Source organism: Phoxinus phoxinus (genome assembly GCF_949152265.1).
Source record: "Phoxinus phoxinus genome assembly, chromosome: 1".
Lineage (NCBI taxonomy): Eukaryota > Metazoa > Chordata > Actinopteri > Cypriniformes > Leuciscidae > Phoxinus > Phoxinus phoxinus.
In genome coordinates, this window is record NC_136876.1 from 17,383,289 (window position 1) to 17,405,424 (window position 22,136).

The 22,136-nt window shown below is 38.7% G+C and overlaps 2 protein-coding genes across 4 annotated transcripts in view; one reads left to right on the forward strand and one right to left on the reverse strand.

Moving 5' to 3' along the window:
* Positions 1-22,136, forward strand: part of LOC307009008 (uncharacterized protein) — a 416,885-nt gene that overhangs the window by 209,371 nt on the left and 185,378 nt on the right. The gene's annotated exons all lie outside the window — the stretch shown is intronic.
* Positions 22-22,135, reverse strand: LOC307008696 (uncharacterized protein). 3 transcript variants are annotated; one of them, XM_079631721.1, is made up of 12 exons: positions 21,586-22,135; positions 17,926-18,303; positions 7,328-7,777; positions 6,478-6,918; positions 4,730-4,816; positions 4,394-4,648; positions 4,064-4,306; positions 3,583-3,840; positions 2,582-2,884; positions 2,252-2,500; positions 2,094-2,177; positions 22-1,796 (listed from the first exon to the last, which is right to left on the reverse strand). In XM_079631721.1, exons 1-12 carry the CDS (start codon positions 22,074-22,076, stop codon positions 1,730-1,732), a joined length of 3,306 nt encoding a protein of 1,101 aa, XP_079487847.1. In that variant the 5' UTR covers positions 22,077-22,135; the 3' UTR covers positions 22-1,729. The 3 variants fall into 3 exon arrangements, with proteins under 3 accessions (XP_079487847.1, XP_079487846.1, XP_079487848.1); XM_079631720.1 differs by having other exon boundaries at positions 4,730-4,987; positions 21,586-22,130; XM_079631722.1 differs by lacking the exons at positions 17,926-18,303; positions 21,586-22,135 and adding an exon at positions 10,798-11,147 and having other exon boundaries at positions 4,730-4,987.

Sequence of the window (22,136 nt, forward strand, 5' to 3'; positions counted from 1 at the left end):
TGTATGCCGGATGACATAATTATGCAAAAGGTAGATTTTATTTTTCAATCAGTTACAGTTTATGATTTTATCCAGAGAAATAATAAAGGTAATAAGTACTGCACATGATTGAATACAAAAAAACATCTGAAAACTGGTCAAGTAACAATATGGCACCTTGTAAACTAATACATTATATCTAAAGTGTCTCAGTACCATAACATTCAGGAACAACTAAAGAAATAAAAACTAAATCAAGTTTTACTCTGCTAACTGACCAATAATTTCAGTCAGAGGAACGAGGTGAGTGTGTTTTCCTGAGTATAACGTCTCTATTCAGTAAACACTAGAGTTCAGGCAGTCGAACGGGTTATACTCTTCTTCATGATGAAGAGGAGAAGATCAGCTGATCAATGGTGTAAATGCAATACTGTATGATCTTCAGTTTGGATGTTTTCATTATTAATGTGTTAAGCAGTCGTGGACTAATTGTTAGAGAGTCGGACTTGTTACACAATGGTTGTGGGTTCAATTATCAATAACGGCAGGAATCGAATGAGATGCCCTTGAGCGAGGCACCTCACACACACACTCACACACACAGTGTGTGTTTCACAACTCACTGCTCCTAATGTGTGTGTGCACTAAGCCACTAACTTGGATGTGTTAAATACAGAGGACAAATTCTGAGAATGGGTTACCAAACTGGGCCTTCAAGTCAATTTCCTTTCCTTTCACTTTCACTTTCACAAATCATTGCTGCCCTCTACTGGAAAGACATTGAAATTGAAAATTAAAAATATCAAAAGCATTCACAAAAGAAATATGCAAGTATTTATACATACAAATCGATCTTTATGTTTTTAGCTGATTCTAGCATCTTCAAACAGTTCTGCAAAAATAATAAAATCTATCATCCATCTATCATATATTCAGATTATGCTGATAACTCATATACAGGAATAGGACTGAAAAAGGACTGATAGTTGCATGCATACTTTGGCTTTCTTCATTAATTTGTTTGTCAAGACAAAGGGGGAAAAAAAGACCAGAAATCCATATCATCATTAAAGAAAACTAAAAGAAAACATTTTCATCAAAAAATAAGATTAACATAACATAATATTTTCATGACTATAAACCGAAAACTAAAATAGACCACCAATTAAGTTTAGGTTTTGATACATGACATTATCAAACTTGAAACCTTTACATCTCGCCTGAATTAAACATGACAAAGCCTCTAAAGCAAAAACACTAGATTGCAAGACTTGCTGAAATATTTAACTCTGTTTTTATTTTAAACGATTCCAGTTAGCATATTTTACTTTAGAGGCCATAAAAATACTAAAACTAAAATAAAAACTAAATTAACTGTCCCTGAGAAAAATGACACTATGAATGACTACTATGAAAATATTAACTAGGCAAGGCAAGGCAAGTTCAAAATTCAAAACTATAACCCTGCATGACACAAATAATATAAAGGAATGGAGAAGAGGGAAGAGTTTACTGATGGATTTGTTCATTTTACAAAACACTGTTAATGCAACAGAAACCCACTGTCGATTATGACTGAAGATGATGATTATGAAACATGAATATGATTTACAATCTGCTGCTAGATTCATCTCTGGGACTCTGATGGGCCGATTCTTCAAAAGTCTTCACACCCGTTACCTTTCCACGAGCCTCATCTCTCTAGATCTGCAGTTGTTTCCCTGCTTGTTGATTCCAGAGTTTATTATCATCACCAGATCTCAAACCGTGGGTCAGTGAGGAAGAGCTCTCTGGATTCAATTCTGTTGTTAAAGAGCCTAAAGATACAAACACACACTGATATTAGAAACAGCAGCTGAAAAAACACACAATCATTAACAGAATTCAGATTTGTAGACAAACAGTGCCAATGTTTTATTTTATTTTTTAATGGATGATAAATTGTAGTAGATAGCAAAGGAAAAGCAGGAACAAAATGGCCGTGAATAAAAGAGAAAGCACTTCAACTCTGAGATCACAGTTTTATTTTTGAGCCTCATTTTGTTGCACACTATAAGTCTTCAGCTCAAATAACTTTAGAAGGGAATGTGATTCTGTGACGTTCAGACACACACCTTACGGTCTTTATGTCACTGTTGCGACAGACGGTACTGTAGATTCTCTGAGCCCCAGTGTCAGTGATGCTATTGCCACTAAAACTGCAGAGCAAACAAACAAATCAGACAAAATGCAAAAATATGACATTATACTTCTTTGTGTCTCAGTCACTCACTCAATGTGTTGTGCTTTGTGGAGGTTTGTGAGCAGCAGATCCAGGCTGGGGTCAGTGAGACGGCACTGACTCAGATCCAGTTCAGTCAGTCCTTCAGAATATTCCAGAACCAGCGCCAGACCTCGACAGACCTGCGGGTCCAGATGAGTCTGACTGAGGTCCACCTCGTCCCCCAGAGCTCGAGAAAGAGACTCGGCTTCCTCAGGACTCACATGAGCCAGAAACTGAAGCAGCAGAGATTTATCACAGCTGAAACACACAGAGAAAGAGAGATATTTATATGATATTTCTGTCTGTCTGTGTATGATAAAATCTGTTGATGTTTCTCACCAGAGTTTAACAGCACGTAACACTGGGAACAGCTGGTCCATTCCAGCGGTGTTCATCTCACAGTCCTGTAGGATCAGCTGTGTGTGTGTGTGAGCTCTCTGAATGACTGTGGTCATCGCACAGCAGTCCTCAGTGGTCAGATGTAGAGTCTCGGAGTGTGTGTTTGTTGTCAGATCCAGAGCAGAACGGCAGGAGAAGTCCAGCTTGTGTTGCAGGACGGAGAGCAGAACTGAGGAAAACTCCTGCTGGACATCAGAGACACTGCAGCAGTGAAGCATCTTCAGTAACAGCAGCCTGTCCACACTGAACACACACACACACACACACACACACACACACACACACACATCATCATCATCATCAACACTGCAGCAGTGAAGCATCTTCAGTAACAGCATCCTGTCCACACTGAACACACACACACACACACACACACACACACACACACACACACACACACACACACAATCATCATCATCATCATCAACACTGCAGCAGTGAAGCATCTTCAGTAACAGCAGCCTGTCCACACTGAACACACACACACACACACACACATTATCATCATCATCAACACTGCAGCAGTGAAGCATCTTCAGTAACAGCAGCCTGTCCACACTGAACACACACACACACACACACACGTCACCAGCTGAGAGTCACAGTATCTTAAAACACTAAGTATGGATGGGAATACATTTTTCTTTCCGTTTTTTCCCTATAAAATACAACTAACAAAATAATTTGTCTTTTAACTAGTTGCAAAATAATTAACAAAAGATTAATTATGTAACAAAGAGGAGGAGAGAGAAATAAGGAGTTTCTCAAATGAAAGGCTGCATATCTCGACTTTCACTTAAAGTCAGAAAATATAAAGAACATTTTTTTCTTCAAAATATATGTTTACTATCAGATACACTCGACTGCAATGTGTAATGCTTCAGACGGACTGGTAAAGGAGGAACGCATTGAGAAGCATCTCCAGAGTAAAGCATTGAGACCTGATGTGGGACACATGTCTGAAGAGAGGCACAATGCTCTCCAGCTCCTCCTCTGGTATGGAGGTCCACAGCAGGTCGAGTGAAACTGCAGTGCAGTGCTGGAGTGTGAAGCGCAGCGCCGCACAGTGGACAGAGTCCAGATCTCTGCTCTGCAGACTGATGCAGTTCTTCACTGAACTCAACAGACTCGACACAAACCCAACAGAGCGACTCTCATAGATCTCTGTGATTACAGACAGCATGAAGAGAGAGCTCATCCTGTACACACACACACACAAACACACACACACACACACACACACACACACACACACACACACACACACACACACACACACACATCATCATCATCATCATCATGATTAAAGCTTGATCCTTTCTATCATTTCTTACTTAGTTCGAGATTTTATGTGAATAAAGAACATCTTGCCATTCATTAGGAAGTGTTTTTGAGATATAAATAATTTATTGAATAGCTTACCGTTTAAACCGAATCCTGTTCAGGAATGGCAGAATGTCTCTGATGTTGCACTGAATGTCGCTCTTTCTGAAGTTCACAGTGATTTGTTGAATTCTGTGCTGCAGGAAATAGTGAAGCTCTTCCCAGCTCAAGGAACAGGAAGTCAGATCTCGGCCCACTTTCTGGAGGAAGTGCCGAGTCAGTTCCTCTTCCTGAGCTTCATAGACACATTCGACCAGCTTCTGGAGACTCTCTTTAGATGCTCTATACACACAGAATTCACTGTTTTATTTCTGTGCCATGATAAATATAAGGTCAAACACTGCTGAAATGTGTCTTATAGTCTTATACCTGAGAATCACTGGGCCCTGGTGACACAGTAGGACACATAGAGAAGCAGACGCCATCTTGTATTCAGTCAGGTTCAGACACTGGACAGTCCAGAGTCTCAGAAAGATGGCCAAACTGCTCAGGACTCTGGACCGCTTCCTCTCTGACAGCCGTTCACCGTTCAGATCAAGTGTGAGTTCATTAATAGTGACAGGAGTTTGAACCCTCATTGACCTCAACACCCGCACTATTCTCAGCACCATATAACCACTCAGCCTTAACAAAACAACACACTGTAAATATTAGCAGGAAAATTAATCAGGATCAACATTTGATTATTAATAACCCTGTCTGTACCTGAGTGTGTGTATGTGTGTGATGTGTCTGAAGAGATGTCTTGTTCCTCTTCTAGAGATGGCTTTAGGTTTTAGAGAGAGGTTGAGTCTGTCAGAAGAGAAACGTAAGACTCTTCCCACAGATCTGCAGGTTTTACTGGGTAAACTTCCTTCCAGACTGACGGAGGAGCCAAGAACCTCCAACAGTAAAGTCACCAGCTCTGGATTCTCTCTGAGCTGAACCACTTCAACTAAAGTTAACAAACACCGCTCAGAACAGCTGAAAAATACAATAAATACTTGATTAAAATGACTAGATCAATTAATATGACTCATTACAATTGGAAAAAGAAATGAACAATGTATTGTATTTCATGTGTAAAAAATCTAAAGACTCTTTGGGCTAGTTCACACAGAACGTGCTTTTCCATTCACTGCGCTACTTGTCCATTGTTTTTCTATTTAATCATGCGCTAGACGGACGCGTGTGACCTTTGTGTTTGTTGGTCACACTTGATTCAATTTATGATTCATTGTTTTGTTTTTCTTTTCTTTTTTTGAGAAATTCAGAATGATTCACTTTGATTTCTAATGAAATTGTATTAAATACTGGATAAAAGGCATTTTTTTGCAGCTTTTTTAATACATTCTTTGTCTCTTTAATATTTTCTATGAAAAATAAACTACTTAGTATTGTTTATTGCATGAACAGTAATTTGAGAGGAACTTTAAATATATGTACAGTTCAAGTCACGTGATGTTTGTTTACATATAGACCACAAAACATAATAATAACTGAATTTACACAAAATGTTAATATGTGTTGTTGCCTGAATGATCAAAAGCTGCAAACATTCACTGATGCTCAAGGCAACACAACACATTTGAGCCGATGGGATTGGATCATCCTTATTTTATTTTGAGATCTTATTTTTTAGTACTGTCCTGCAGAAGCTACATAAAATACTTACATATTTCCAGATGACAAAATAAGAACAATTTACCCCCAATCATCCTGTGTAAATATTTACACCCCCTGCATTTTATTGCATTGTGTTTTCTTCTGGAGCGTCATGTTTTCAGTTTGTAAATTATGACTTCAACTAATAGGCTTCCATACAACAAAGAGTGCAAAATATTGATCAAATATTTTAGAGCTGAGCATAACTGAGCAAAACAACTCGACGTCTTTTCAAAATCCTGTCGCACCTCAGAACATAGTTTTTAATTCAATTCCATTAAATATATTTCAAAAAGAATTTACCATCTTTTACTTAATTCTTAAAGTGTTTAATTATTGAACAACATTATGTGCCCTGAAATGATCAACTTACATTTGAGATTTTTTTTCTAAGCTCAGTCGTTGACAGATTCTTTACCTTTTATTTATTATACCTTTTTATTTTGTATATTGATTTTTTTTTTTTTTGCCGTTTAAAAAAAAAATTGTTCTTGGTTTTAAATAGTCAAATTTCTAAATTTTTTAAGGACTGAATTTGTCCTTACTGATTGTAATAGTATTTTACACATAGATGTGTGCATTGAATTATGTTGTGAATCCAAAACTTTCACTTGCGGTATTAATAATCAACGTAGTAAATGAGCAATGCATTTCCAAATTACACCCCAATCCCAAAAATACATAAACAAAATAAATGTTCTTATCAATGCCTTCCTAAAAAAAATAATTAAGATCATGAATATGCCTGGGTCTCTGAGGGTTAAATCAACAATAATTGTTAATTATTAAAAGCATGTAAGTTCAGTTACCTCAGCTGTGAGATGTAGGACAGACACTGAAGGAAACTCTTCATCTCACTCTCTTCCTCTGAACATCCTCTCAGCTCTACTGGTTTCTTCTCTGTCTGGAGTCTCAGCACTTCCAGGAGGACGGAGGACTTTCTCTGTGAGAGATCTATGATCCAGACATCAGGAGACTGGAAAACTGACTGTAATGCTGGAAGGAAACTCCTGCCTGTTTGAGTCTCATAGTTCTTCACATGTGAGCAAAGATCCAGCAGGAAATCACACTGATAAACAGGATTATAACGTTGCCACTCTTCATCAATAGGGAAGGTTTTGTAACTGCACACAGACGACAGCAGAGTAGAGAATCTTGTTCCTGTAACTGTGACATTTTCTACAGCAGCAACACTGAGATCCAGCAGGAATTTCACTGCAGACTTCTTCTTTTCTTCATTATTATAGAACCTGATAAAATACAGAGAAATAAAAATCCTGTTAATTTATGACATCATACAGCATTTATAAATCAACTATATAGTGCACAAAACAATTATTCTGATAATACGAAACATAAGAGCAACATTTATATATGAGGACAAAATCTAATGACATTTATTACACTTTTTTCCAAGCTCCATATACAGTATAACGTTAGTTGAGTTTTATTGAACCCTTCAGTTTATTTTTCCTGAATATTTTCCAGCTTCTCTGTGACCATTAGAATTACATTGTATTTTAATTTTTGTGCAATTTTACACTTTCTGCATCCAAAGGTCAATACAAAACAATACTTTTTTTAATGATCCATTTAATACACAAAGACCTGCTCCAGATTTTTTAAACATGTTGAGCAAAAGGCTGTACAATATCTTACCTCAGCTGTGAGATGTAGGACAGACACTGAAGGAAACTCTTCATCTCACTCTCTTCCTCTGAACATCCTCTCAGCTCTACTGGTTTCTTCTCTGTCTGGAGTCTCAGCACTTCCAGGAGGACGGAGGACTTTCTCTGTGAGAGATCTATGATCCAGACATCAGGAGACTGGAAAACTGACTGTAATGCTGGAAGGAAACTCCTGCCTGTTTGAGTCTCATAGTTCTTCACATGTGAGTAAAGATCCAGCAGTAAATCACTCTGTTTAATTCTGTTAGTCCACTGATAAGGAAAAGATCTGTCAGTCTCTTGATAAGGAAAAGATGTGTATGTGCAGACTGATGATAACAGTTTCAGAATCTGCTCTCCTGTCTGTGTCTCAGTCTCCGCTGCTTTACTGAAGAGTCTCAGAAGAAATCTGTTTTGAACACTTTCACTCCGATTAGAGAATCTGTAACAAATTGGAAATGGGAAATGGGAATAAATAGAGATATCACAGAACTTATCATAGCTATGACGTCACATGACTAAATAATACACATTAAAATAATGTGCTGTTTGTTTGCTGTTTTCAGCTCACATTGTTGTAAACACTTGAAAAAAGCACATTAGTCATTAAATACTGACAGAGTAATTAACACTTTACATTTACATTACATTTAAACATTTAGCAGACACTTTTATCCAAAGCAACTTATAAACGAGGAGAGCAATAGAAGCAGTTAAACTAACAGGACAACTATATGTAAGTGATGTGATGATTTCCTGTTTAGTCTAACGCAGTTTGTGCAATTTTTAATTTTTTTAAATAGATATAGAGTAGAAGAAAATATAGGAAAGAACGCGTTAGTATTGGATCAGGTGTTGCCGAAAAAGATGCGTCTTCAGCCGTTTCTTGATAATGTCTACAGACTCGGCAGCGCGGGTTGAGTTCGGCAGCGCGGGTTGAGTTCGGCAGGTCATTCCCCAGCAGGGACCGGTCAAGGAAAAGGTCAGAGAAAGAGATTTTGGGCTGAGACGCACCACGAGTCGACGTTCACTTGAAGAGCGCAAGTTTCTGGATGGCACGTAAGTCTGGAGAAATGAGTTTAGGTAAAAGGGAGCAGAGCCAGTGGTTGTTCTGTAGGCAAGCATCAGTGCCTTGAATTTGATGAGAGCGGCAACTGGAAACCAGTGCAGTTTTGTGAGGAGAGGAGTGACGTGTGCTCTCTTCGGCTCAATAAAGACTCTCTAGCTGCAGCATCTGGATCAGTTGCAGAGGTTTGACAGTGCAAACTGGAAGAGAGCATTACAATAGTCCAGTCTGGACAGAACAAGCGCTTGGACAAGGAGTTGTGTAGCTCTGATAGGAAGGGCCTGATCCTCCTAATGTTGTATAAGACAAATCTGCAGGATCAGCCAGTTCTAGCAGTGAACTTTATAATGAATCCATTTTTCACCAAATATATTTGAAAAAGTATTTACCATCTTAGGCAAGGCAAGGCAAGTTTATTTATATAGCACATTTCATACACAATGGTAATTCAAAGTGCTTTACATAGAAGAAATTAAAATAATCAAAAGAAATGAGAATAATTAAAACAGTTTAGAATAAAAAATTAAATAAAATACAGTGCAAACAGTCGGACGCACAGTGGCACAGTGCTCATTCAGTAAATGCTAAGGTAAACAGATGTGTTTTGAGTCTGGATTTGAATGTGGCTACTGTAGGAGCACACCTGATCTCTTCTGGAAGCTGGTTCCAGCTGCGGCTGGCATAATAGCTAAAAGCGGACTCTCCTTGCTTTGAGTGAACCCTTGGTATTTCTAGTTGATGTGATCCTAATGATCTGAGTGATCTGTTGGGTTTATATTCAGTGAGCATATCTGCAATGTATTGAGGACCTAGGCCATTAAATGATTTATATACCATTACTAATACTTTAAAATCAATCCTAAATGTGACTGGGAGCCAGTGTAAAGACCTGAGGACTGGTGTGATATGTTCATATTTTCTGGTTCTGCTCAGGATCCTGGCGGCAGCGTTCTGTACGAGCTGCAACTGTCTTATGGTCTTTTTGGGAAGGCCAGTAAGGAGTCCATTACAATAATCCACCCTGCTGGTGATGAAAGCATGCACAAGTTTTTCTAAGTCCTGACTGGAAACAAAGCCTCTAATTCTTGCAATATTTTTCAGATGATAGTATGCCGATTTAGTTATTGATTTGACATGACTACTGACTTACTTACTTTTTTTTTAAACTTAATTCTTAAAGTGTTTAAATATTGAACAACATTATGTGCCCTGAAATTATCAACTTACATTTGAGAATATTTTTCTAAACTCAGAAATGGACTCTAATCAATGTATTAATTATAAACTACTCCACATCATTTTCATCTATTTTCTATGCTGTGTAAAGTTGTTAATGTCTCAATGGTTTGTATTAAAATGCTACATTACATAACCTACAGTTATATTCAGAGAAGAGCATTTCTATTATTTTGATTATACCAGACAATGGAGAAAACTGCTAAAACCAAGCAATTAATGGAGGAAAATGTACTTTCAGAATGTAAGTGACAAAAGGAGAAAGACGCTATTTGGTTCAACAGTCGTGGACAGATTCTTTACCTTTTATTTAGTTTAACTTGATTTTTTTATTGTGTTTAAAAAAACAAACAAAAAAAAACTTGATTTTAAATAGTCAAATTTCTAAACTTTTTAAGGACTGAATTTGTCCTTACTGATTGTAATATAGTATTTTGCATATAATGTGTGCATTGAATTGTGTTGTGAATCCAAAACTTTCACTTGCTGTATTAATAATCAACATAGTAAAATAGCAATGTATTTCAAAAATTACATCCCAATCCCAAAAATACATAAACAAAATAAATGTTCTCATCAATGCCTTCCTAAAACATGTTTAATGATGAAATAACATCATAAATATCAATGCCTGGGTGTTGGAGCTATTTTTCGCTTTATTTATTTTAGGCTTAAGTTAATTTATAGCCTAATTTATTTTCTTTATTTTCTTGTTAAAGTTAATTTGTTTATGTTGTATTTATGCTTATTTTTTGTTTCTTATGTTGTTGTTTATTGGTCACATGGTGCTACGTTAATTTGCATAAATAGGTCAAGGTGGGAGGGTCCTCAGGCTGCGAGGGCATATGGTTTTTTACCAGCGTAAGAGAGGCAGCAGAAAATGTCTGTGAGCTTGCTTATATTGTGTGAATAAACCTCCTCAAACTCATTTTTGCTATGGACATTATTTCACTTTAGCACCTCTAAACCTGCGTAAAGCCTGACCCATGACGTAGCCGCAGTGGCCATTTGAAAAGTTTTATTTTATTTGTTTTGTTTAAGTTTATGGACAAATAGCCGCTACATAAGTAAAAAACCTGCCCCTGGATGTATATCGTTGGTTTACGTGGAAATTGGATTCGTTGTTTGCTGGATTACCTTTTCGAAAGTGGATTACTCACCTGGATGCGGAGACAAAGTCAAGGCTGGGCCTAGGAGTGGCGGAGGCGTGGGCTGGATACAGTGCAAACATCAAATAATACGACCCATCCGACAGTGTAAAGCTTCCCTGGACACCGTACTGGATAACGGTGACGCTACCGGAGCGCTGAAGCTGCATTTACGGAGTGGAGGATTAATATTTGTTGCAATTTGGATTTGCAAACGCCCAAAGCCTTCACAGCCAGTCGCGCACGGCCGCGCCCGCGCGCAACAACAATCACTACTGCGCGCATCCAACTCCGTGCGCAACCACCGCTGCAAACAAAGTTCCACAAGGTACGTGCTTCATTCAACTTTTGCAAATAACTGTGTGTGCGCATGACCAACATCAATAAAAAGTAAAATGTCTGACGTGGCATCCAAAACCAGAAGTGAAACGGCGCTTTCCACAAGAAGGCGCACAAGTTTCACTGCTAAAGGAATGATGTTTTTCATGCAAACGTGTCAGGAAAAGAGATCGACGAAATGCAGACGAGCCAAATCATATATGAATCAAATGGAAAAATTGATGCATTCTGCAGACAATATTGATGCAGTCAAGTCTCTTTTGGATCAAATGATAACATGTGTTGATGACGCAAAACAACATCATTTGTCATTTGTTTCACTGAACATACCTCAGGATGAAAAGGAAAAACAAAATAAATATTTTGAACAAAAGGAAAATTGTTTTTCAAACTTTATTGACGATGCCAAAGGGTGGTTATCAAATATTGGCCATTCATATGAACTTCCAATCAAGCCATCTGATAATCAACCTGATATTGGGCCTAAGGACAGTGTATCCAATAAAGGTTCTGCAGTGCGCTCAAAGGCTGGCTCTAAACTGTCAAGGATTTCATCCAGTGCATCTGCAAAAATATTAGCACAAGCAGAGAAAGCAGCATTACAGGAGCGCATGGCTGCTCTAAAACAAAAGCACAGTTTGGAGGCGCAGGAGGAACAAATAAAACTCGAACAAGAGGAATTACGGAAGAAACGGGAACATTTAAGGAGAGAAAAGGAACAACTTGCTCTGGAGGCAGAATTAAAGGTGACAAATGCAAAATTGGAGGTTCTGAAAGTAAGCTCAAAGTGTGGCTCTAAAGTGTCAAGATGTGCATCTAAACCATCAGATGGCATGAACTCTTACTTGGAAAGGTTAGAAACTCAAGGGACGTATGAACTAAATCCAAACGCTGAACGTTTTGTGCCCACCAATAAAACCTCTGAACCTCCCTCCAGTTGCTTATTAAATGATGTCCCTGTTGGTGTTGAACCCACACATGTTGTAATACAACCACCCATACCTAATGTCATTCCTGTTTCTCAAAGAAAAGGTACACAAGCACTGGTTTTGCAAAATGCTCATGAAAATAATCGATCCACCAATTCTCCGGACATTTTGAACATCATGCAGCGTCAAAATGAAATTACTGCCCTGTTGGTCCAGCAAAACACAGCCTCTGCTCTGCCTATGAGAAATATACCTGTATTTGATGGTGATCCCCTGTATTTCAAATCTTTTCTCAGAGCTTTTGAAAATTGTATTGAGGATAAAACTCAAAATTTCAGTGATTGTTTGTACTTCCTAGAACAGTACACTAGGGGGCAACCGAGAGACATTGTAAGAAGTTGTCAGCATATGCCCTCTGAACCGGGTTACCAAAGAGCAAAAACACTTTTGATTGAACATTTTGGCAGTGAACACAAAATCTCCTCTGCTTATATGGACAAAATCAACAACTGGCCCTCAATAAAACCTGAGGATGTTAACGCTCTGCAGTCATTTGCTTTGTTCCTTCGAGGTTGCTCCAATATGGTACATCAAATAAAGTACATGAAGGAGTTGGACATGCCAGCTAACCTCAGGACAATCCTAATGAAACTCCCATACAAGCTGAGGGAAAAGTGGAGAAATTTGGCATGTGACATACTGGAACAAACTGGAAGCAGAGCAGTGTTTGTTGATTTTGTAAATTTTATTGAAAAACAAGTCAAAATTGTTTCAGACCCGCTGTTTGGAAATATTAATGATGTTCTCTCCACCAGCCACACAAAGCCATCCATTCAAGTTAAGCAGAAACGGAAAAGTGGTACCTTTGCCACCAGCATCAATGCAATAAAGGATGGACATAAAGAAAAGGAAAATTTAACCGCTCACAGTAACCAGCTCAAATGTCTGTTCTGCTATCTCACCAATCACACTCTGGAAAAATGCTTTCAGTTCAGAAGAAAGACACAACAGGACAAGATTCACTTCCTAAAGGAGAAAGGCATTTGTTTTGGGTGCTTGAAATATGGACACACAAGCAAAGATTGTAGGAGTCGCTTGGATTGTGAAGTATGTCACAGGAAACACCCATCTGTCCTGCATGTGGAGAAGGAGGATACTACAAGGATAACCTCCAAAGAAACTGTGAGCACTGTATCCGGGCAGCAGCAGACGTGTGGTCATGTTGGGGCTGGTGAAGAGGATACTGCTGTCTTCTCCATTGTGGCCGTGCAGGTGAAAAGTCAGAAAAGTAATAAAGTTGTGCACACTTACGCTTTCCTGGACCCTGGGAGCTCTGGCACCTTCTGTACTACAAGTATGGCTGAACGGCTGGGAGTATCAGGCAAAACCTGTAATATACTACTGAGGACAATGGGGCAGACTAAAACCATTAATACTACCGTGATAACTGGTCTGGAGGTGTCTGGTTTTGACACCGAGGACTTTATTGAGCTGCCATCTGTTCTGACACAAACAAAAATGCCTGTATCTAAAGTTAATGTGCCGTGTCAGGATGATGTTGCCAAATGGGCGTATTTGAGCAGCATTAGGCTACAGGAAGTAGATGCAGATGTGGACTTGCTCATTGGAACTGACTCTCCCAAAGTTTTGGAGCCATGGGAACTAATAAACAGTCAATGTGGTGGACCGTATGCAGTGAGGACCAGAGTTGGCTGGGTCATAAACGGGCCTCTTCGTGCTGGAGACTCTGGAGGTGCTGGTGTCAAATCAGGATGCGCTGTTGTAACTGCTAATCACATATCTGTGGAGCACTTGGAAAATATGTTGATGCAGCAGTATAATCATGACTTTACTGAAAGAACAAATGATGAACAACTTGAGATGTCAAGAGAAGACATTAAATTCATGAAAATTGTGAAGGATACAACAGTGCTTATCAATGAACATTATTGTATTGACTTACCTTTCAGAGTTGAAGATCCTGTTTTGCCAAATAATCGCTGCATTGCATTACAAAGACTCCAAAGCCTGAAGAGGAGATTTAATAGAGATATTTCATTCAAAGCTCAATATATTGATTTCCTCAACAACATGTTGGAGCAAGGATATGCAGAAAAGGTTCCCACAAATGAGCCCACCCCAAAACAAGGAAAGGTGTGGTACATTCCCCACCATGGTGTACATCATCCAACCAAAGGAAAGTTGCGTGTTGTGTTCGATTGTGGCTGTACTTACAAAGGTACATCATTAAACAGCCAGCTCCTGCAGGGCCCAGACTTCACTAACACGCTAATTGGTGTCCTCCTCCGGTTTAGAGAAGAGCCCATCGCTGTTATGGCTGATATCAACGCCATGTTCCATCAGGTCCGGGTCCCATATAAGCACGTTAACTTCTTGCGCTTTTTATGGTGGCCCAATGGAGATACTACAACGGAGCCAGAGGAATACAGGATGTGCGTGCATTTGTTTGGAGCTGTATCCTCTCCAAGCTGCTCAAACTATGCACTGAGAAGAACTGCTGAGGATAATGCACTGCAATACTCACCCGATGTCCTCAGCACAGTCAAAACAAATTTCTATGTGGATGACTGTCTTAAGTCCACTGTGACAGAGGAAGATGCAGTGAAGCTTGTACATGGACTAACATCTCTCTGTAAAAGAGGCGGCTTCCATCTCCAAAAGTGGGTCACAAATAGCCCAAATGTGTTTGTACTTATTCCCAGCAACATCAGAGCAGTGTGTTTGGAGAACATGGATTTGGACAGGGACCAACTCCCTGTGGAAAGAGCTCTGGGGATGCAATGGTGTGTTCAAGGAGATACGTTCAGCTTCAGGACTGCAGTGCAGGAACGTCCACACACCAGGAGGGGCATCCTCTCTGTGGTGAGCTCTCTTTATGACCCGCTGGGTTTTCTGTCTCCTTTTATAATTCCTGCCAAGATTTTGTTACAGGAGCTGTGCAGAATGAACCTCAAATGGGATGAGCCAGTCCCCAGTGCCGTCTCCAGACATTGGTCTGAGTGGCTCTCTGAACTTCAGCAAATGAGTGGATTTAAAGTGGAACGGTGCATCAAACCCAAGAACTTTGGAACACTAGTGAAAGCAGAACTGCATAATTTTTCAGATGCCAGTCAAACAGGATACGGCACTGTTTCATACTTGAGATTGGAGAGCACTGACAATGTGCATGTTTCATTCATCACGGGCAAGGCTCGTGTTGCTCCTCTAAAGCAACTAACCATCCCACGCCTGGAGCTTGCTGCAGCCGTGCTTGCTGTTCGAGTGAATGCAATGCTGATGAAGGAGCTACAGTTGCCATTGCAAAGGTCATTTTTTTGGACTGATAGCACTACTGTTCTCAAGTACATCTTCAATGAAACAAAGCGCTTTCACACATATGTTGCCAATCGTGTCGGCACCATAAGAGAAGCCACAGACAAAGATCAGTGGAGGTATGTAAACACCAAAGATAATCCTGCAGATGAAGCATCTCGAGGACTAAGAGCTCAGGAGTTTGGGGAAGGAAAATGGCTAAAAGGACCAGACTTTTTGCACTTACCTCCCACCAAATGGCCAAAACTCGACTTGGACTCCTCCTCCATTCCATCTGATGATGCAGAGGTGAAAAAAGAACTTAAAGTGAATGTTGTTACAATACACAGTGACAATCCCCTCAGTCAGCTCGTTCACTATTTTTCATCCTGGAGAAAGCTTAAAACATCAGTGGCCTGGTTGTTGGAGTTGAAAGAAAGACTTTTACTTTTGAGCCGAAAGAGAAAAGAATATGTGGTCAAGCAGAATGAAAATGTGGAAAAGGAGCTTAAAAAATTCAAAGCCACACTTGGAAAATCCAGCTTGACACCAGAGCGCTTGGAGGAAGCCGAAAAGGCAATAATCCAGTTTGCTCAAGGCCAAAGATTCAGCACTGAAATTTCCTCGCTGAAACATGACCCAAAGACTGTTTCCAAAGACAGCCCCCTGTATCGCCTCGACCCCTTCATCGAAGATGGCATCCTCAGAGTTGGTGGACGCCTGTTTAAATCTGCCTTGCCATGGGAGGTAAAACATCCTGTGATTTTGTCAAAGGATCTGCATGTTTCCCAGCTCATATTACGTTACATCCATTACCAACTTGGACATGCTGGACGCAATCACATGCTGCACAGATTGAGACAGAAGTATTGGATCATAAATGCCAACTCTGCGGCCAGGAAGATTATCTCACAATGTACAGTATGCAGAAGGTACAGAGGAAAACTTGGAGAACAAAAAATGTCCGACTTACCAGAGGAACGAGTTGTGCCCGATAACGCACCCTTTACAAATGCGGGAGTGGACTATTTTGGACCACTGGATGTGAGAAGAGGGAGAACTGTGCTGAAGCGATACGGAGTGATATTTACCTGTATGAGCAGCCGCGCAATACACCTTGAGGTGGCGCACTCCCTCGACACAGACTCCTGCATCAATGCTGTGCGCAGATTTATCTGCAGAAGAGGACCTGTGACAAATATAAGGTCAGATAATGGCACAAATTTTGTGGGTGCGAAGAATGAACTGAGGCAGGCTCTGGCTGCTTTAAATCACTCTAAAATTGAAAGGACCTTTGTGCAGGAAGGAGTGACGTGGAGTTTTAACACCCCAGCTGCATCTCACCAAGGTGGCGTTTGGGAGCGTCTGATTCGCTCTGTGCGCAGTGTACTTACCTCTGTTGTTGGACATCAACTGCTGGACGATGAAGGCCTGCAAACACTGTTTTGTGAGGTAGAAGCAATACTCAATGACCGGCCAATAACTAAGGTTTCAGAAGATCCCAATGACTTAGAAGCGCTCACTCCAAATCACATTCTCCTGCTAAAAGGCAAGCCCATTCTGCCATTAGGTCTGTTCGAAAAATCTGACCTGTACATTAAGAGGAGATGGAGACAAGTGCAGTACATTGCGGAGCTTTTCTGGAAAAGGTGGACAGCAGAGTATTTGCTTGTAATGCAAGAAAGGCAAAAATGGACAAAGCAGAAAAGAAACTTCATTACAGGAGATATTGTCGTAATCGCTGATGCCACAGCTCCAAGAGGCTCATGGATGATGGGCAGAGTTCTAAGCACCACGGCTGACTCCAGAGGACTGGTTCGCTCCGTGAAGGTCCAAACGAAGATCAGCATCCTGGACAGACCAATAACCAAGCTCTGTCTTCTCTTGGAAGCTGACAATTGACTATGCAGCTCATTCTCTCCCCTATCTCTGTCTTCCATCTATTTGTTTCTTTCAGGCATGGAGAATCTGAAGATGCAAATATTTTAGCTTAATGCTTAGACTACAATTAGGAAATAGCTCCTTTGTGCTAAAGCTAAGGTTAATTGTGGGTAAGGTACCATTACAATTAGGGGCTGGGATGTTGGAGCTATTTTTCGCTTTATTTATTTTAGGCTTAAGTTAATTTATAGCCTAATTTATTTTCTTTATTTTCTTGTTAAAGTTAATTTGTTTATGTTGTATTTATGCTTATTTTTTGTTTCTTATGTTGTTGTTTATTGGTCACATGGTGCTACGTTAATTTGCATAAATAGGTCAAGGTGGGAGGGTCCTCAGGCTGCGAGGGCATATGGTTTTTTACCAGCGTAAGAGAGGCAGCAGAAAATGTCTGTGAGCTTGCTTATATTGTGTGAATAAACCTCCTCAAACTCATTTTTGCTATGGACATTATTTCACTTTAGCACCTCTAAACCTGCGTAAAGCCTGACCCATGACGTAGCCGCAGTGGCCATTTGAAAAGTTTTATTTTATTTGTTTTGTTTAAGTTTATGGACAAATAGCCGCTACACTGGGTCTCTGAGGGTTAAATCAACAATCAAAAGCATGTAAGTTCAGTTACCTCAGCTGTGAGATGTAGGACAGACACTGAAGGAAACTCTTCATCTCACTCTCTTCCTCTGAACATCCTCTCAGCTCTACTGGTTTCTTCTCTGTCTGGAGTCTCAGCACTTCCAGGAGGACGGAGGACTTTCTCTGTGAGAGATCTATGATCCAGACATCAGGAGACTGGAAAACTGACTGTAATGCTGGAAGGAAACTCCTGCCTGTTTGAGTCTCATAGTTCTTCACATGTGAGCAAAGATCCAGCAGGGAATCACACAGTTCTTGTTTGTTATTGTGTCTCATGTCAAAAAAGGAGCAACTGCACTTAGATACTTTATGGAAGAATTCTCGGAAGAATGTGATTTGCTTCAGTGGTTCTTTCCAAATCTTTAATCTGCAACAGATAAATCATATATAAATAATAATATTTTAAATGATAACAATTAAGCAAATTAATTTAAAAAAAATACATTACGTGGACGTTTACAACGTTTATATTCTCCTGCTTGGATGTCGAATTTCTCTTCTCTCCCTCTAATGCACTTACATGATAAGAATAAACCATCTAAAAAGCTTTGAATCATCATGATAAAACTACAAATGTGACATGGTGATTTAAATGGTGTTTGTGCTTTCACAGATGAGTATAGAACAATGCAATCTATCATCATTTCAAAATAAATATTCCCAAATGTTAAGAGGTTAATTAATATAAAATATTTTATTCTGTTTTCATTTACTCACTCTCATGTCATTCTCGCACATCAAATTCTGTTCATCATATAAAGTGATCATGTCTCTTCAGAAGACTAGGATTAAACTAATCGATTGATTATTTTTTTACAATGCCTTTATGACTTTGTTGGATCTTTTAAGTTTTAGGGAAATGGACTTTAAATAGAGGGACAGGTTTCATAAATAATGTGATGAATGAAAATCTTATGAGTTTAAAACGACACGGGGGTGAGTGCATGATGAAAGAATAAATGGTAACACTTTACAATACGGGTGCACTAATATGCATTAGTTCATGCTTAACTAATGCACAGATAATCATGTGTTAATGTATGACTCATGAAGAACTAAACCATTAATGAATGATTACTGCATCAGTAACTAATAAAGAATCTATATGGTTAATATATTAAGTAATACATTAATTGTTATTAATTAAACGTGTCATAATGTATTCATTTCTTAATAACATATTTTATTAACTATATAATAGTGTAAATTAATGCGTTAATTACCACAATTGGTCAAAGCCATGTACTTCAACTTCCAGTTGTCTGCTTTAATGATTTGCAAATGTATCATTATGTTATGACTTTACTTGTTGAGGCACATGACTATTAACTAATTGTTAAGTAATATGCCATTTATGGGTTTTGACAGTTGCACCAGTGAATGTAATGTCAAAGAACGTGTTTTAAGGATGGGTAAGTTGGGCTGTTGCACTGTGTTTAAACTGGACGAGACCAGCTGTCTACACTGGACATGACAGACCATTGCAAGTCCATTTGTCCTTCGTAACAGAACTAGCGCAAGAGCTCGGAGTACGTCAGGAATAGAGTGTGTCATCAGTTTACTGTCGGGGTTTTGTCATGTAGCGTCGCGCCGCATCCAGTATGGACGTTATATTGTCTTTGTCCAGTCTAGACACAGTGTTATGAAATATCAGTGCTCGGCTGCATGTTCTCAGTGTACCACAACCTCAAGCTTAACCTGACATAGGCCTATTCCTGTACATGAACAACAAGGTACTGGATGCGGCAGTTCATCGGACTCAGTGAAATCTTGGTTGTAGATGGTTGGAAATTAAAATCACGGCTTAGTGTGGATGTCAAAACCAAAATGACATATTACTTAATTAGTTAATAGTCATGTGCCTCAACAAGTAAAGTCATAACATAATGATACATTTGCAAATCATTAGCTAATGAATAATTAAAGCAGACAACTGGAAGTTGAAGTACGTTGTGGTAATTAACGCATTACAGTTTTTTACAATTGCTATGACAGTTTTTTCAATACATTTAACAAGTTTCCTAAACTCTTAACACGGTTAACACAACATCCATCCTTGTAGGCTATACAATTAACACATTTCTTGTTGCTTTGACACAAAATGCATACAGTTAACACAAATTTAAAAGCTCAACCAATACCAAAACAATGTCATTTTACTGCCAAATTTACAAATGCTTTCACACTGTATGTCAGAACAGATAACATCATGTTCTAAACATAACTTATATAGGCTAAAGTCAAAGTGAACAGCTGTTCATATTGTGAATTGAAACACAAATATATGCCCTGTATTGTATTCCATTGCTACTGAGAAACAGCTTATTGAAGTTATGCAAATATATAAATTACAGCTGATTCCCATCCAGAAGCACACTCAGGTGTTGAGGTTCTTTCAATCGCATGATCAAATAAAAATAAAAATAAAACAATATGGAGCAACACAAAGAGAGAAAGAAAAGAAAGAAAGAAAGAAAGAAAGAAAGAAAGAAAGAAAGAAAGAAAGAAAGAAAGAAAGAAAGAAAGAAAGAAAGAAAGAAAGAAAGAAAGAAAGAAGCCATACACGAGGGAGAGGAAGACGAGTACCAGGACAAGGACAAGGGAGAGGTATATCTTGCAGTAATGTCCTTTTGCAAATAAAGTCTTTACTGCAGGAATTCTGTTTTTCATAAACTGTACATAAAGCTACTCTGAGATGGTCATTCATTTTTTTGTATTAAAAGAAACAAAATAAATTATTTTGTATTGCAAAAGAAACTAAATGCTTGCATTTACTAAACCCAACAAAACAAAAAATGTAGATAGGCTTCAAAAGAAACTACAGTACAAAACACATCTATGATCAATACAATATACTGTCTTTTGTACAAGGGCAGACGTGACACATAAACTAATGCAGTTTCTGTAATTTCAGCTGATGTTAGTGTTTTTTCCGTCATTGTGTTATGATTGACTAAATGTTCCTGTTGGAAGAAAACATGTGTTAGTGTTTTGAATAATTATTTGATTTTGAAACATGTTTGCAGTGTTTTGTTAGACATGTGTATTGTGTTAGTGTATTATTGTATTTTGAAAATTAGTTTTGGAGTTTAGTTTACAGTGTGTGATTTTGTGCATGAAATTAACCGTTTTGCCAATTGTGTGTTTTAGGTGTGTTGGTGCGTTAAGAGTTTAGGAAACTTGTTAAATGTATTGAAAAAACTGTCATAGCGATCGTAAAAAACTGTAATGTACACTATTAGTTAATAAAATGTTATTATGGAATGAATACATTATGACACAATTAATAACAATTGATATATTACTTAATCTATTAATCATTTAGAATCTTTATTAGTTACTGATGCAGTAATCATTAATGAATGGTTTAGTTATTCATGAGTCATACATTAACACATGATTATCTGTGCATTAGTTAAGCATGAATTAATTTATATTAGTTCACCCGTATTGTAAAGTGTTACCGAATAAATATACCTTATAAATACAGTAAGCGAAGTCTTGGAGTGAAAAAAAGTATATTGCGATTGATTTTTTTTTAACATCCACAATACGTTTTCTTATATATATATATATATATATATATATATATATTTTTTTTTTTTTTTTATATTGCTATATATATCGTTTCACCCCTATTCCTTAGTACCTGATCTTGGGTGAGCAGCTGAGCATCCTGTTCATTCCTGCGTCAGTCAGTTTACAGTCCTCCAGATTCAGATAAACCTCTTTATCTCTGGACTGAGTGATCACGTAAGCCAAAGCACAACACTGATGAGGGTCAAGATCTTCAGGCTCGAGCTGATGGTCCATCTTCTCCAGGAACATTAAGCACGCTTTAGGAGACTGGAGCTCATACAAGCACTGACACACATAGAGAAGATCAAACTCTTCACTTTCACTCTGAGGTTGGTGGAAAGTGTCCAAAAACTTATCAATGAACCAATCAGATGTTTTCTTTATCTGATCCTCTGGGAAGAGACACTTGATGAGTTTAATGTTGTGTTCTCCCAGAAGTCCACATAGGAAAGGAAGAACATGTTTCATGTGTTTATTCTCCTCAGTCTGACAGAGTTGTAAGACTTTCTCAATTTCATCTGGATGTCCAAGAAGCCACAAAGCTGAGAAGAACTCCTGCATTGTGTTGTGGAGAAAAGCACAGTATGTTGTTGCAGATGTAGGCGAGTCTCTTATTGTGAT